The sequence below is a fragment of the Camelus ferus genome, chromosome 6, assembly GCF_009834535.1.
Source record: "Camelus ferus isolate YT-003-E chromosome 6, BCGSAC_Cfer_1.0, whole genome shotgun sequence".
In the NCBI taxonomy this organism is placed as follows: domain Eukaryota; kingdom Metazoa; phylum Chordata; class Mammalia; order Artiodactyla; family Camelidae; genus Camelus; species Camelus ferus.
The window spans coordinates 28,306,995-28,321,837 of NC_045701.1; the positions used below are offsets into that span (position 1 = coordinate 28,306,995).

The 14,843-nt window shown below is 46.5% G+C and overlaps 1 protein-coding gene across 10 annotated transcripts in view; it reads left to right on the forward strand.

The window, feature by feature from the left end:
* The first annotated feature begins 6,393 nt into the window (after positions 1 to 6,393).
* The window catches only part of RYR3 (ryanodine receptor 3), a 499,181-nt gene continuing 490,731 nt past the window's right edge, over positions 6,394 to 14,843 (forward strand). For all 10 annotated transcript variants that reach the window (XM_032481566.1, XM_032481567.1, XM_032481577.1 and 7 more), the window contains exon 1: positions 6,394 to 6,713. In XM_032481566.1, coding sequence (XP_032337457.1) covers positions 6,663 to 6,713 — 51 coding nt within the window. In that variant the 5' untranslated portion in view covers positions 6,394 to 6,662. The remainder of the gene's footprint in view (positions 6,714 to 14,843) is intronic.

Genomic DNA, 14,843 nt, shown 5'->3' on the forward strand with positions numbered 1-14,843 from the left:
CTGTACCGCTGGGACATTACCCTGAATTCCATTACAAAGAAAGTAGGGAAAATAAATACTAGACAAGGAGCCAGGAGACCTGGGCCTAGTCCCAGCTTTCGTCAATTCAGCTGACCTCAGAGAGCCTCAGTTTCTTCATCTGAGAATGAGGTGGTAGACTTTATTGGAGATTCCCAAACCAGTGCTGGTCTCTGATGATGTCTGCATCTCCTGTGCAGCAAAGGAAGGAGAGAAGGGGGTGGGGGTGGAGTGAGAGAAATTATGTATTGAGCTGGTCATAAAGTCAAATTTATTTATTTTTGATTCTAAGATTTGTCATTTCTACTGTTATGCTAACATGTTCTTTCTTGTATAAAACGATAGGCATTAGCAGTTGGGTTTTTAATGTGCTTTCATAGCAACGGAAAAAGCTGGCAACCTCATGGTACCGCTGGAAATTTTCTCTAGATTTTTACTGGTCTACAGACCCACCGGGCTAGAATGCTTATTTCCTCTTCAATTCTAGGTTGAATGTGGTGGGTAGCGTTTAGAACCTCTGACTTTTATTTGGATCTCAGATGAGAGCGGCAGGAGGCACTCAGCAGCACTGCCAGTCTCCGAACTCTTAGTCTGGGAGCCAGCCGCCATTCTTGTCAGCAGCAGTGACACTGAGAAGAAATTTCAGAAGCAGAGCTCGCATCCCAGAACCCTGGAGTTCTGAATGCCAACAGAAAACTGTGCATCTTTATAGAGTAGAGAAAAAGAAGATTTGCTTTGATACATTTCTTGAATCATTTTACAGGAAGTTTCACCAGCTCAAAGATGCTAGAAATACGAGCTGCCCAGCACAGGCTGGAGAGACAGATTAACCCAGAAAATGGCTACAGAAACATGACCCTAGAACCAAAGTAAAAGTCATTTACCTCCATTTTTACCTACTGAAGTGTGGATCTTATCCTGGCACCTGAAATAAATTACGCAAAACACCATTCGTCTCCTTCCCACTGTGTGCTTTCCTATTTCGTCAGGAACTCTGAAAACTGTAGCAGGTCAGAGCAAATTGTCGCTGGCAAGAGCTTCAATAAATCTGTGCCACTGAACTGCAGGAAGAATTAAAATGCAGAAATTAGAAATCAAAGGCACTGAGTTCAGTGTAAATGAGACTTACCTGATTAAGCATAGTTTCATAAACCACTAGATCTCAATCTCATAAAGCCCTAGGCAAAACCGGAGGGAGACAGGCACCGAGGATTCCACCTTCCACAGGAAGCCAGGAATTTCAATATGTCATAGCAACAGAATACATTTCTCATTAAAGATGCGGACATAATACAGCTCAGCACAAAACTCCGCAGGAAACAAACACAGAAAAGCAGTGCTGGCGTTCACCATGGACTCGCAACGCATAAGATCTACCCCGAATGTTCTGCTTACTCGGACAGGAAATTGTTTCTTGAAATCAGAGGCATTGTGTCTTTTTTTTTTTTGTGAGTAAAGGTCTCATGAGAAGTCAAATGAGATGGAACTTTAAGAGAGGCAGGCACACGAACAGACCTGAAGGGCAGGCATTGGAAGCCGATACAAAGAGGAGAGGGACGAATTTGCAAGAGATTTCTCAGGATTTTTTTCTGAGCACTTCTACAAGACCGCCTGATAAGCATTTTCTCATCATCAAATCATTTAACTCTTAAAATAACCTTGAGAAGTAGGTATTTTCATCCCCATTTTCCAGAAGATGAAATAGGCTCTGAGAGTTTAAATCACTTGACCAGGGTCCTACAGTCCTTAAATTGTAGTCTCACCCAGGATTCAAACCCTCATCTGCCTAAAGTAAGCTTGGTGCTATATAGTAGTGAGAGTACAAGTTTGAGGTTAAACAGAGGTTGACCTGGAGCGATAATACTGTTGCGGCTGAATTGATTGCTTTAACAAACTCTTCCAGCTGGAGAAGATGCCCTGAAGATGAATCAGCTCAAAGGATGGCACAGGGTGAGAGGATCTGCCTCCCAGGCTCCTGAAGGTGTGCTCAGTTTGCCTCCATCACTAAGAGCCAGTCAACATCCCCCCACTTCCCAGGACAGAGCCCCCTCTTTGAGTGGTTTAGTTTCGGGAGCCTTTCACCAGAGTGGCATATTAACTTTGACCTTATTATGTAATCTTCCAGTCTTAAGGTATCAGAAAAAAAAATAAAATAAAGACAGTTCCACAGGTTCAATGGCAGGAGGTATCCTGAACTGTGAATCCTTGCCTGTGTTAATCAGTTGTGATATCTGTGACTTTTATAAGAGAGATAAAAAAAGCTACCATCAGAAAAAGACAGATATTTTCCTGCATCTGTTCCCTCGATAATGAGGAAAGGAATTCAAGTCAAAGCTTTTTGGTATGGCTTCCAATTCTTTGGACCAAAGGAATTCATCAACTTTGCAGCTTACTGTAAAGATCTTGGAAACTAATGATAGTCATTTCTTAACATTAACAGAAACAACAAAAAGACTTCTGTAAGTGTGTCTGCTGTCCTTTCTGTTAGCACCAAATCAAAAGCAGGTGTTCTTTTTAGGAGTTATTTCATAAGTTTAATTGGTGACAATACCTTCTTACCCTACCACCAGTAAAAGAGCCTCACAGTGTAAACACTTGAAGAAAAAGCACAGAAAGGTGTTTTTTTCTCTTTGCTACTGGAAAAATAAATAAACCTCCAGTCAATATATGGATAGTACTTACGTATACAGTGATGGATCCAAAAAGATCCAGCTAGCAGAGCTCCCTCACCTCTACACTTAACCCATCACTGCCTTTTGTACTTTCCTCAGGGGGAACGTGAGTCAACGCAGGCCAAAGTCACAGGCACGATTAACTGGAGAAATGTATTTTCAGCAAACGGATGACTCCTGTGGTTGGGAGGAGAGGCTGAAATGGATATTGAAGACAAAGTCAATGTTGTATAGAGTTTAATATACCTCCAATAATATGGGTGAAGGCTATCTTTATCAAGTGTGACCTCTTAGCTTCTGTGTTTCCAAGCATGGTGGGCCTTAGTTAGTCACCAGGCTTGGGCTTATCTTCCCTATGGCTAAATCAGCAAAGATTTATGAGGCTCTTGGCCAGAGCAAAGGGGCCAGGGTCTTTGGCCAGCAAATAGAGTGAAACTAACTGGCCCTGCTGGGACTGAATCCACAATCCTGGCCTCATTAACACTACTTGAGCAATTGACCACCAAGAGTAATAAAGCATAGCAAAACAGATACTGATTTATATGACTATAGCCATTTTTCATTAATGTTTTAAAGCTCTATCAATCTTTCTGGTAAAACACGTATGAGAGGCCCTGTTATGTGAGAAAATCCTCAGGCCCAAAACCTCATTTGATAATTTGCCAGAGGGAAAAATAAATGCATGAATTTTGTTTCAATAATCAGATTTTGTCAGGCTTTTTATAAAGAATATGTGTCAAAGGTACAGAATTGCTGAAAGGATAAAAATTAAAAATTTCTAGTTTGGTCTCACAGGTTATTATTATGTGCTGGAAACAGCTGCTGGTGATATGAGCTGTCCAGCGTCTCACATTCAAATGCTGCTGGCTTCCAAGGCTGATTTTGAACGACATGAGCATCCCAAAAGTATATTATTGCTTTGCGGGCACATCACTGAAATTTTAGTAATGGCTGGGGGCTTTCTCCAGGGGTTTAGAAACCTGGGAGGCTGGGCTTTTTCCAATGAGACTGTAGTGGCTGCTACAGCCTCGAAGACCTCAGGGCCAAGTCCTCTAGCTCTCTACGAGGAATGACTGGCTTGGAGAGAGACTCAATTTAAAATACAGGGTGTGGGAGAGCACACCCGATATGTGGGGGCATAGGGAGGGTGGGGAGGGGGTGTTTCAATCTGATGGTTTCCACTGTGCTGTCCTAGAAGCAAGATGGCATAGTGTAAAAAGTACTGAGAAGCATTAGGCTTGGAGTCAGAAAATCCAAGTCTGAATGCCAGCTCTGCTACTTACCAGATGTATACACTTAGACAAGTAACTTAATCTTAGTTTATTCCCTCCCAGATTTGATGGGGGATGGGGGACTAACCAAACCCATATCAAAATCCAATATCTGAAATCTGTCTGTCTGTCTGTCCATCCATCTATCTCTATACTAGTTTGTTTTCTTTATACTCTTTCTTTCAATTACCCCGAGGACAAAGACTTCAGCTGTCATATTCAATGATACATCTGCAGATCTGGCTGAATTAAATCCTAAAGTGGTGAAATAATTTGATCACCTGACTACAGCATCGTTATTGGTGAATACTGGGGATATCTTAGAGAATGGAAGAGCTTTTCACATAATTGAACAGCTCACTTTTGCACATGTACCCTAAAGGAAAGCAAGGACCACCAGGAATCCAAGAGAGTGCACTCTCGGTGTTACAGCACTCCTTTCCTACCCCTTTTTGTGGTGAGTCATTTGAGCCATAAAGCAGGTGGTGTCCCATCTCATGTATCTTGATTTCAGTCAAGTGTGTGAAAAAGGCATTTGTAGTCTCCTCATGAACGGCAAAAATTTGGGGCTGCAAAATAATATATTTAGGCAGATTCTTTACCTAGTAAATAATCATTGACCCAAGAAGGTATCCAGTGGTATGGAAAAGATATGCATATCATAATTTAGAGATAATTAGCACTTTGGATAGTGTAATCTAGATTTTAAAATGTCTTAAAGGATCATATTTTGACAGAAATAAATAGAATGAATTATAATAGGAAGAAATATTTTTTAACATTTTTATTGATTTATAATCATTTTACAATGTTGTGTCAAATTCCAGTGTAGAGCACTGGAATTTTTCAGTTATACATGAACATATATACATTGTCACATTCCTTTCTCTGTGAGCTACCATAAGATCTTGTATATGTTTCCCTGTGCTATACAGTATAATCTTGTTTATCTATTCTACAATTTTGAAATCCCAGTCTATCTCTTCCCACACCCCACCCCCTTGGCAACCACAAATCTGTATTCTATGTCTATGACTCTATAAGAAATATTTTTTTTAAAGCTGATACTTAAGGACTTGGGCATAACCGAAGTGAGGAAGTCTTGACTTTAGTGGCTCATGCAGGGAGAAAAAAAACAAAACTGTACAGATTCTAGTTAAATGCAGACATAAGGTGTCATTGGTGCTGCTCCAAAGCCAACCCAATATTAGGCTGCATGGACAGACTGTCCAAAACAAGGGAGGAGAGCACTACAATTTAGGAGGAAGAAGACAAAATGGAATGCTTGTAATAAGGTCATCAGAAATGACGTAGGCCTTGGAAACTGTGCTACAGGGGACAGTGAGGGGAAGAGGAATCCTTAGGCAGGAGAAGGGGCAAGTGGGTGGTGGTCACAGAGGTGAGCATAGCAGGTGCACTCCAATATGTGAAGGGTCACAGTGTGCAGTTGGTTTGATTTATTCTAGATAGACTTCAGAAGAGGCACTAGGGCCAAGGTGCAGCCTCTGGAAGGAAGCAGTTTGGGTAAAACATAAGGGGAAAAAAGCACATTATTTTTCTTAGCATCTCTGATGTCTAGTAGAAAATGTGGGACTGGAGCCCAGGAAAGAGGCCTTAATAAGGTAGAACCAAGAGAGAGGTCACCCACAAGGAAGCCAAGAAATTGGTTGGGATTTCCAGTGTCCTCTGCCACCATTAGCCCAGAACTGTCACCCATATACCTTCTAGGTTACTCTTCAGCCTAGGTGTACATCTTGTCCTACTGTCCCCTTTCTTGAAAGCTTCTCTTGCCCTGGAACTTCTTGGCCAGCAGAAAGAAGGGGGCGACCTGTATGCTCAGCTTTAGCAAGGACCAACCTGACAGCCCTTCAGTTCCAGAAAGTGACCTAAGGCTGGGTGGGATGTCAGCGGTCCCAGGACCTGGAAGGGATCTCACTGTATACTCTGTTTTGGAGTTCACAGGGCTGGCAACCTAAAATGCAGAATAAGTTTAGAAGATAAGGGGTAGGCAGAGAGAAAGGGTTCTGATGCCACCTGACCTCTGAATTGTGGATGAAATGGGGAAGCTTCCCGAGGTCCAGAGAGGTTACTCATTTCAGCAACAATGTACAATCAAAGGGTTTAGTAAAACATACTGATTGGATTTTCAAGAGGGGAAGGGGCTCTCTTAAGGTGCAGAAAGGGCTATCCAGACAAAGTGGGCAAAGAGAGAGGATTGGTGCCCCAGTTGGCCTTTGTTTGCGAATAGGAGCGGGGTAGGGGCACCCTCTTGTCGCCGCGGGGCGCGCTTCTCCGCTGAGCTTGCGGCACGGCGCGGCGCGGTGCGGTGCGGTGGGAGGCTCCAAGGCCCCCGCCCGGGTCTCCGCGCCGCCCCCGCCCTCTCCGTGCGCCGGGCGCTGCGCTCTCCGCGGGCCCCGTGGCCGCCGCGCACTTGGCTGGGGCGAGAGGCGAGAGGGTAGGCGGGCTGCTTGGTTGGCGTTGGCGCTCTGCAGTGCAGTGGAGTGGTAGCCCAGCTCCCTATGGTCGGGGATTAGCTCGGCGCATCCGAAGCTGAGCCAGGAGCCAGAGGAGGAGGAGGAAGAGGAGGAGGAGGAGGAGGAGGAGCAGGAGAAAGAGCGCAGCAGCAGCGGGCGCACGCCGAGCGGCTGCCGGGGGAGGCAGAGGCGCCGGAGGCTGGGGCACCGCCGACGCCTCGGGAGCCATGGCCGAAGGGGGAGAAGGAGGCGAGGACGAGATCCAGTTTCTGCGGACTGTGAGTCTCCAAGGCGGGGGCGAGGCGGCGGGCAAGTGGGGAGGAGCGCGGAGCCAGGCGAGGAGGGGCTGCGCTGCGCCTCGGTGCCCGATGCGCGGTGCTGGATGCCCGGTGCCCGGCGCGTTCTCCGCACCCTCGGGCTGCAGGGGCGCACCGGCCACCCACCCGCGGAGCCACGAGGGGGCTGCGTGGGAAGGGGCACCTTCTCTTGCCTGTCCCTTCTTCCCCTACCTCCACCCCCACCCTATACCTCCATATCCACCTCTACCGCACTCGGGGCAACTTGCTACTTGATCTGAAACCTTTGATGCCCAAACTTCCAGCCAGGGTTTGCTCGTGGTTGTTCTGACCCGGAGGATCAGAAGTGAAAGATTTCGCCTCCGAGTCGGCCCGCTGTTTCACCCCAACACTCCACCCCAGCTCCCTGCCTCCTCCTCCACGCACTGGGAAACCGCCAGCAGGAACCAGCCGGGCAGGGGCTAGCGTGGGGAACCGGGTCCGAGAAGCGGGCGCAGGCGTTGGGTCCCAGTCCTGGGATTGCTTGGAAGAGAATTCACCCAGCGCTGCCCCTCGAACATTAAGCCCCCAAGCTGGCAGCTGCTGCTAGAGCTTTACTTCACTGCCCCGAGTCTAAGAGCAGTGGCTTCTGCTGCCCGCTTTCCCGAGCCTCGCAGGACAGGGAAACCCCGGTCTCTGGCTCCGCGTCACTCAGGTCCCCTCCCTGGCACCGGAGGGCGCTGCTCCGCCCCAGATTTTAGGGGAAGCGGCGGGGATGGGGGGGGGGGGTGGAGTCTGTTGTAGCCACAACCACCTTGCCCCTTAGGAGTTAAGATAAAGGTTTTCAAAGCGGACGACCACCAGAAGGGGTAGGGGGAGGCACTGGGGTGCGTCCCAGCTCTGATTTCCGCCAGGTGACCTTGAGCCAGTCGCATAGTCCGCCCTTCCTAGCCTCAGTTTCCTTATGTGTAAACTGAAGAAAATCCAACCAGCGTTTCAGGATTGATAAGGACTAAATGAAATAGTGAATGTCATAATGTTTGTAAACTGTAAATTGCTCTTTAAGTGTTAGATCATTTTATATGCGCTGCCTAGCTCACGGGATTTGGAATTCTTTCTCTCTTGTCTCTCCTCTTCAAGTGCCACCTTCAAACCTGGTCTCTGGAGCTCACAACTTAGCTTTTGTCCATCTTTTGCACCATATCCCTCTACTTGAAGTGCTTCCTTACAATCAGTTTCTCTTTCAAACTTGGTTCCTCTGTCAGGGCTGGGACTTGGGTCTCTGTGGGGACCCACTACCCTTATGATACTACCTTCTGATACTACCAAATTATCCATCTCTTCATCCTGGTCCTCATCTCTCACAATACACACGGGACAGTTCCACACTTATGACTCATTAAAGCCCTTTTGTTGTAAATCTGCCTGTTCCCCCCAAAGCCCTGTGAAATCCTTAAGCTTTCCTTCCAACAGGTGTTCTTGTTATTAGGTGGGTGGCAGCTCTGGTACTTCCTACCTTGCGCCTTCCCCAGTCAGTCATTTCTTCTGCCTTTTATTAATGATCTTCTAGGCACTGTTGATTGAAGAAATTCCATTCTGACTGATAGGCTCATTGTTGGACGGATGACCCAGGGGGTCAAGGTGAAGTTCTGGTGGTTGTCCTGAGATCCCCATCCTACGTGTTTCTCTTGGCTTCTGTGACCACCTTGGCTGACATTTCCTCTCCATCACACAGTGGTAACAGGTTTTGGAGGCACCTGTAACCAAGGCTTGCTGTAGAGCAGTGCTTCTTAAACTGTGTCATCGGTGTCCTGCCCCTAAATCAGAGCCCATGGGCTCATTTTAAAGCCCACTCCTGGTCCCCTGTGTGAATCAAGGTGAAGAACCTCTGTTGCAGTGGTACTGTCTGTCAGTTCCATGGCTTCCAGGGAGAGCTGGAAGTAACCGTAGGGGCGAGTGACTCCAAATGTGGCATTGATTCTTTTCCTTCTAGTAATCACCTTAGGCATTTTTTAAATATATTCCTCAGTAACCCTGTGAAGCAGCTTAACTTCATCTTTGGCTTATTGGGGAGAAAATAGGTGGTGAAATTGAGGCATGGGAAATCAGGTGACTTGGCCACGGTTGCCCAGCAGGTTACTGATAATTGTTGTCATATACTGTTAAGTTAAATCCCCACTAGAGCCTAGCATTGAGCATTAGTCCAGAGGTCATAGTCTTAAGAATACACCGAGATGAGAACTGCCGCTTTCGGAGCTGATCCTCTCCCTCTGTATCCATGCGTTAGACAAAATTATTTCTTCAAATCTAATCGATGTAAGTTTTTGATCTGAACAAAATTTTGACTCTATCTTGCTGCTTTTAAGGAAGTCAAGAATCACAGGGCTGTGCTCTTAGTGGAAATTTTTTACCTTTGAATATGACTGGGTTCGAAGATGTATTTCAGTTTGAACTCCCCCACTTATCTCTACCTTAGAGTTTCTTTTTTTTCCCCAAACAAAATCTTTTAAAGCATTTTGGCCATATGTTAGTCATGCAATTCCTCTTCATCGTAACACTGTCCTGGACCAGAAGGTGGTTGATTTTTGACAATGGAATAGAATCCTGTCTTTGTAACCTTGAACCTTAGAGGATTGCCACTCCAGACCAGAGGCTTTTAAACCTACTTTTTAAAAATAGACCATAGGCTAGCATTGTGTCGAGGATCCTTGTCAAATTGTTGGTAGTTATGCTGCCCTGTTTATCATGCTAGTGACAAAAATGAAAGCAGCTGGAACTCTCGATGACCTGAAATGGACCAGAATTACTGCAGTAACTACTGTGGGCATGTGTACTGAGGCTTTCGGCACTTGCTAGGTGGGGTGTTCATCCTGGTTGCATCCTCTGATACCTTTGAAGCCCACCCTCTCCTGAGTCAGGGGCAGGTCCCACACAAGGGGTTTGGAAGTGTAAGCGCAGCTTGTTAACTAAATGCTCCTGTATCACAAACTTTAAAATGGCTGTTTAAAACTGCCTGTTCTCTCCTGGCCTTCTGAAGTCATCCAGCAGTCATCTAAGTCAACGAGTCAGCTAGACAGATAGACCTAAGAATTTTCTTTAAGGCTACAATTTTTCCTCCCACTGCTGCTGGCAGCGGCATCATCCTCCCTTCCGATTGCTCTTGCTGACGTAGCCAGTGTCACTGACGTGGCTCTGAAGCTGCTCAGAAGCAGATAACCCTGCCAGCCGCTGATCTGAAAGCAAGAAGTTACAGTGAGAAGAGTGACAATTACTCTATCTCCAGACGGCTGGTGGGGTGGCTGGCACTGCATCACGCTCTGAGCGTGCCAAGAAGAAGATGGTTTCTCCCCCTGATTTTTCTCCTCTGGGACTACAGCATCCATTAAAAATGAGAGAAAGAAAAACCTCCAAGCCTCAGCTTATTGTTTTTAAAATACCACAGCCTTCTCCTTGCCAACCCCTTCCCCACCACAAAGTTAACTGAAACAGAACTCAACGTGAGATAGACATTCGTTTCAATTAGTTTCAATTAAAGATTGGTCATAGATGCCTGATTTAGCCCTTCTTGTAGAAGATTGTCCTCCTTCGTCTAAATTTGCAGCTCTCAAGGGACAAGAGAAGGCACTTGGACCAAGAATCAAGACTGCTCCTGTGGTCTTGGGCTCCTTCCTACAGGATGACTAGGACAAATTCCCTGAATTTGAGCTGTGGCACTGACCTGAGCTCATGTCTGTCCAGAGCACATCATCCCAGGTTGGGGTGACAGTGAACTTTCCCCGGGTGGTTTATGGATTCCTGCTTGCCTCTCGCCTCCGCTGAGTCAATTTACATAACAGCGCCCTGATGCCAATGTCCGTGCGTGCTTTTGGTAGCTTTCCTTTGGGGAGGCAGGGGGAGGGGGTGGGGCGCGAATGACTTCTTCCTTCAGCAGTACATTGGCTTGGGTGACAGTGAGTGGTGACGGAGGGAGTGCTAGAATGCAGACCCAGCACCAGGTGTATGTTGTTGGAGAGCAGGGCTGAGCTCTCCTGCAGAATTAGGTTTGATGGTTCAAATGGCAAAACTCAGAATATTCTCACACTCTGCATCTCCCCATATCACTTCCCATTTTCTTGGTCTCTTTTCCTTTGGCTTCAGAGAGCTGATCTTATTAAGGAACTTTATCAGAGTAGCTGGACACCTAATACCCCTCCTTTCCAGGGAAATGCCTATGGTGGATGTGAGAAGGAAGCCAGGTCCTTCTCACAGAAATTAACTGCGTCAGAAAGGTCACATCAGCACTGGGGTGGGGTCGGGGGGTCGGTGGGAGGGAGCTTCTGTCTCGGAGGTACTGATTGCCCATGACGAGGATTGTCCTGAGGGACTGTAAGCTGCCAAGCTCCTGGGAATGAGGTGATGGTGACTGTGAGCTTGGAAATCATTTGGAATGTATTGTAGCCAGTGTAAGAGCAGTGAGACCAAGAACAGGTCTACAGTTGAATAAGGCGTGTCTGGTGTCTGCATATTTTTTTCTGATGCTGATACGATCATTAAGCAGAATGAGGACACTTCAGTGAAACACGTTTATTTAAACAATTCTTTATTACTTTTTCACCATTGATTTAGAGAAAAAACAAATCTATTTCTTGGGTTCATTAGGGTTGATCCAAAGGGGAAAATGTTGAAAAAGAAAGAGTGGGCGGAATTTATTTTGAAGGCACAATACTCTGATAATTATTTTTAAGAATTTGTATTTAAATAGATCTTATTGGGTTTATTTGTCTGCATGTTTATTTGCCTCTTCTGCTTGTTTTGTGATCAGCTGTTTTCACTGCTTCCCAGGAAGGATTTTATTGTCTCATCATTTGACTCTTTACCTTACTACTTAATGTTTATTTTAGAAGCGACTGGCTCCATCATTTTCTAATTGACTTCCATCCTCCTTCATGATTCTCACCAATCTCTTGTGTGGGTCCAGGAAGTCCTGTGTCTTCAGAAACCAATACTCTGGCTCATTTCCCACAATCCCACATCCATATAAACCCTTCTTTATTAGCTCTGTCTTTAAGCTACCCTTAATACAAGATTTATCCAGTAGAGGGGGAATGAGGTAGTAAAAAAAATTGAACTTAGAGGCAGGAATTCTTATTTCCAGCCGTCGCTCACTGTGACCTTGAATGAGTCCCTAAAGAAAATGAAGGTTTCCCCCACTGTATGAAGAGGTAGAAAGTGCTCTAACAGCTTCACGGAAGTGTCATGAGAGGAAACAGCAATGCCAACAATACACTAAGAGAAGAGGGTGTGCTTCGTGTGGTGGTATACTTGTGTTCTTGTTCTCCTGCATGAGGAAGTCAAGCCCTGCTTGTGACTAGATCTTGTTGAAAAGCACATTTTCCCCTTCCTTCCAATATGCTCTCTGCCACAGGTCCTCCCCTTCATCCCAGAGTCGTTAGACGGTCTCCAATGTTGGTCCAGTCCCGGTGTATTTGGGAAATGACTTGACTAAAGCAAACGCCAGCTTCTCTGCATCTATTTGACTAAAAGACTTGTTTGAGAAGGCAAGTCATTTGCTGCAAGAGCCTTCAGAAGCCCGGGTAGTCCCCCAGGATTCCAGCCACCAAACGGAACATTCAGAGTTCTTTTTTGTCTTCTTAGAAAATGACCAATGCTCCTTATTTCCCATTGGACAACCTTTTCTTATTGATTCCCACATCTCTTCCTTTCAAAGCTATCCCTCCCGTGTCCTCCCTCCTGCTTCTTTTCTTAACCCCTCCTCTCCCCCTCTGGGACCAGCTTTCCTCTAAAGCTAACCCTGCTTCTCCTCCCAGGGATTTTGCTGCTTCATTCACATCTGTGTGGAGAGTCAGGGCCTTTGAAAAGTTCCTTTTGGCTGCCCCTGGAGGAAGCAGATGCTTCTGCGGTGGGATCTCAGCCAATGCTGAGCCGGCAGAGTACCACTTCTCCCCAGGGAGCCACGTCGGGTCCTCCGGCTTCAGGCTGGCGTCCTCTCAGCCATCTTCTTGTTTGCAAGCCGGTGGGGTATTTTCGGGACAAAGACATATCCAGCCACTGCAGCTTCCTTTGCTTCAGTGAGTTTTGCCATCATAGCACCTCTTCGACTCAGAGCAAGGGAAGAAAAAGTGCTGGCACCTTCATCCTCATCCTGCTGAAGGAATGGGCCTGGCGAGGTGCCGAGTTTGGTTTTTTCCCCTCCTGATGTCATTTCTGATTCCTGATTGTCTGAAAACGAAGTTCAGATCAGCTCCGAGACTGACGATGCATTATGCCAACATAGAAGAGCCATGCCTCCTCTCCTCACATACATTTCTTCCCTCCTCCAGCTCAGAGCATATTGCTAACTCTACAGGAATCCTCTGGGCTTTTGTCCTGTTAGGTGGGACAAGCAGGCCTTACAAGCAGGAGAGACTGAGGCACGAGGCCTTGTTTTCCTGTTTGTGTTTTCTTTTTCTTTCACCCTCCCTCCTTAGCCAGTCAACTCCTCATTAATTTCAGGTCTCTCCACCCCAAACCCAGGCCTGTCTACTCAAGGAGATCTTATTTTATTGGATTCAGTGCTGCAAGAAAGACAGCAAACATTATATCCTAAAACCAGATCACAAAGAGATTCAGAAATTTCACTCGACATGAGCCATCCCCTCTGGGGTGACAGCTGCTCACTGCTGCTTACTTTTCCCGGTGCCAAGGAGGCAGGAGAGAGCTCTGGAGACAGAGCTGCTGCCGCCTGTGCAGAATCTTACAGGCTGCTGAGTTTCATGGATGTGCAGTTTTATGCCATAGGAACCGACCAGTGTGATGAGCAAGGCAACACGGCTTGCAGGAAAGTGTAAGAATGAAAATCTGAGTTGGTGACAGGTGTCAGTGTGACCCAGGTGCATGAGGCCATCCTTCTCCTTGGTCTGCCTCTGGGATAAGGCATCAACTCAAGATATCCCATCTGTGAAAATGCGGAAATGCAAAATTGTTAGCTCAGTGGGTACCATTAATGGTTAGCATCATCAACAGCTGAGCAGAGCCAGTTTCTGAAGGGATAGGAATTGGTGAAACACGAGAGCACTAAGGAGCATTCCTGAGAAGGGCAAGCCTGGGTGAGCACCATGCTGGTTCTGGTTCCTTGGTACTGAGGAAGCAGAGAGGCCTCAGGGCATGGAAGTCTGAGTGGGGTGGGGGTGGCACAGAGACTACATCTTTATCTACTTATGACCTCTGATCGGAGGAGAAGAATCCTTGAGCTTCGTGGGAGAAAGCAGCCAGCCTCCTTTCAGGCATTGGGAGGATAGCTATTTGCAGCCAGGACCGGTTCTCATAAATACTTTGTTCTCAGCAACTCAGAATCAGAGACAGCAGTTAGAAGAGGAAAGTCTCGGATTTTTATAGGATGAGGTGACTCTCCATCAGCGTGAGCACTAAGGCACCCCCTTCCTGAAGTAGAAAGGTGTTCAAGCAACAGAACTCCATTGTCAGTTATCATCTTTGGTGATATGCTGCTCATCGTTATCCCAAGGAAATGCTTAAAGTCCCTGAAACCAGCTTAGAACAATTCCTACTGAAAAAAAAAAAAAAAAAAAAAGGGAGGGGGGAATACTAAGGGGAGCCACCTATCGCCCAGTGGAGCAAATAGGAAAGGCTCTTACTGGAAGGTTCGTGCTTCTCAAACACACCAGTGAATGCCTGGCATTCACTCTCTGATGATTTCACAGTTGAATTCTCTAATGGGCCTGGGCAAAGAGAGCAAGTCAGTGGGACTACAGGAAGAAATGGAAAGTTCTCCATCAGTGGCACATAAATGTCCACAGCGTAAGAAGTATTGATTGGGACTGCTGCACTCTATGCCGTGGACCAGGTCCAGACTGTAAATAACACTGGGGCAGAAAGAGGGATCCAGTTGGCCACAACTTTGCATTGAACCAAAAGCTGGATCCAAGAGGTCAAATCAAAATAGGGCAGCAAATTCTGGCAGAGTGTGAGCCCCTCACAAGCCCCTTCATCTCTATCACCCGGGACACACAGCTGTTGTTCTGAACTAGAGCAGTAGTTCACCCCTAGTCAGCCTCTCTTCTGTCCATGCTGGCAAGAAAAAAGAAATCCAAGAATAAACCGTAGTGATGTCTTGAGCAAATCTCATTTCTTTGCAAG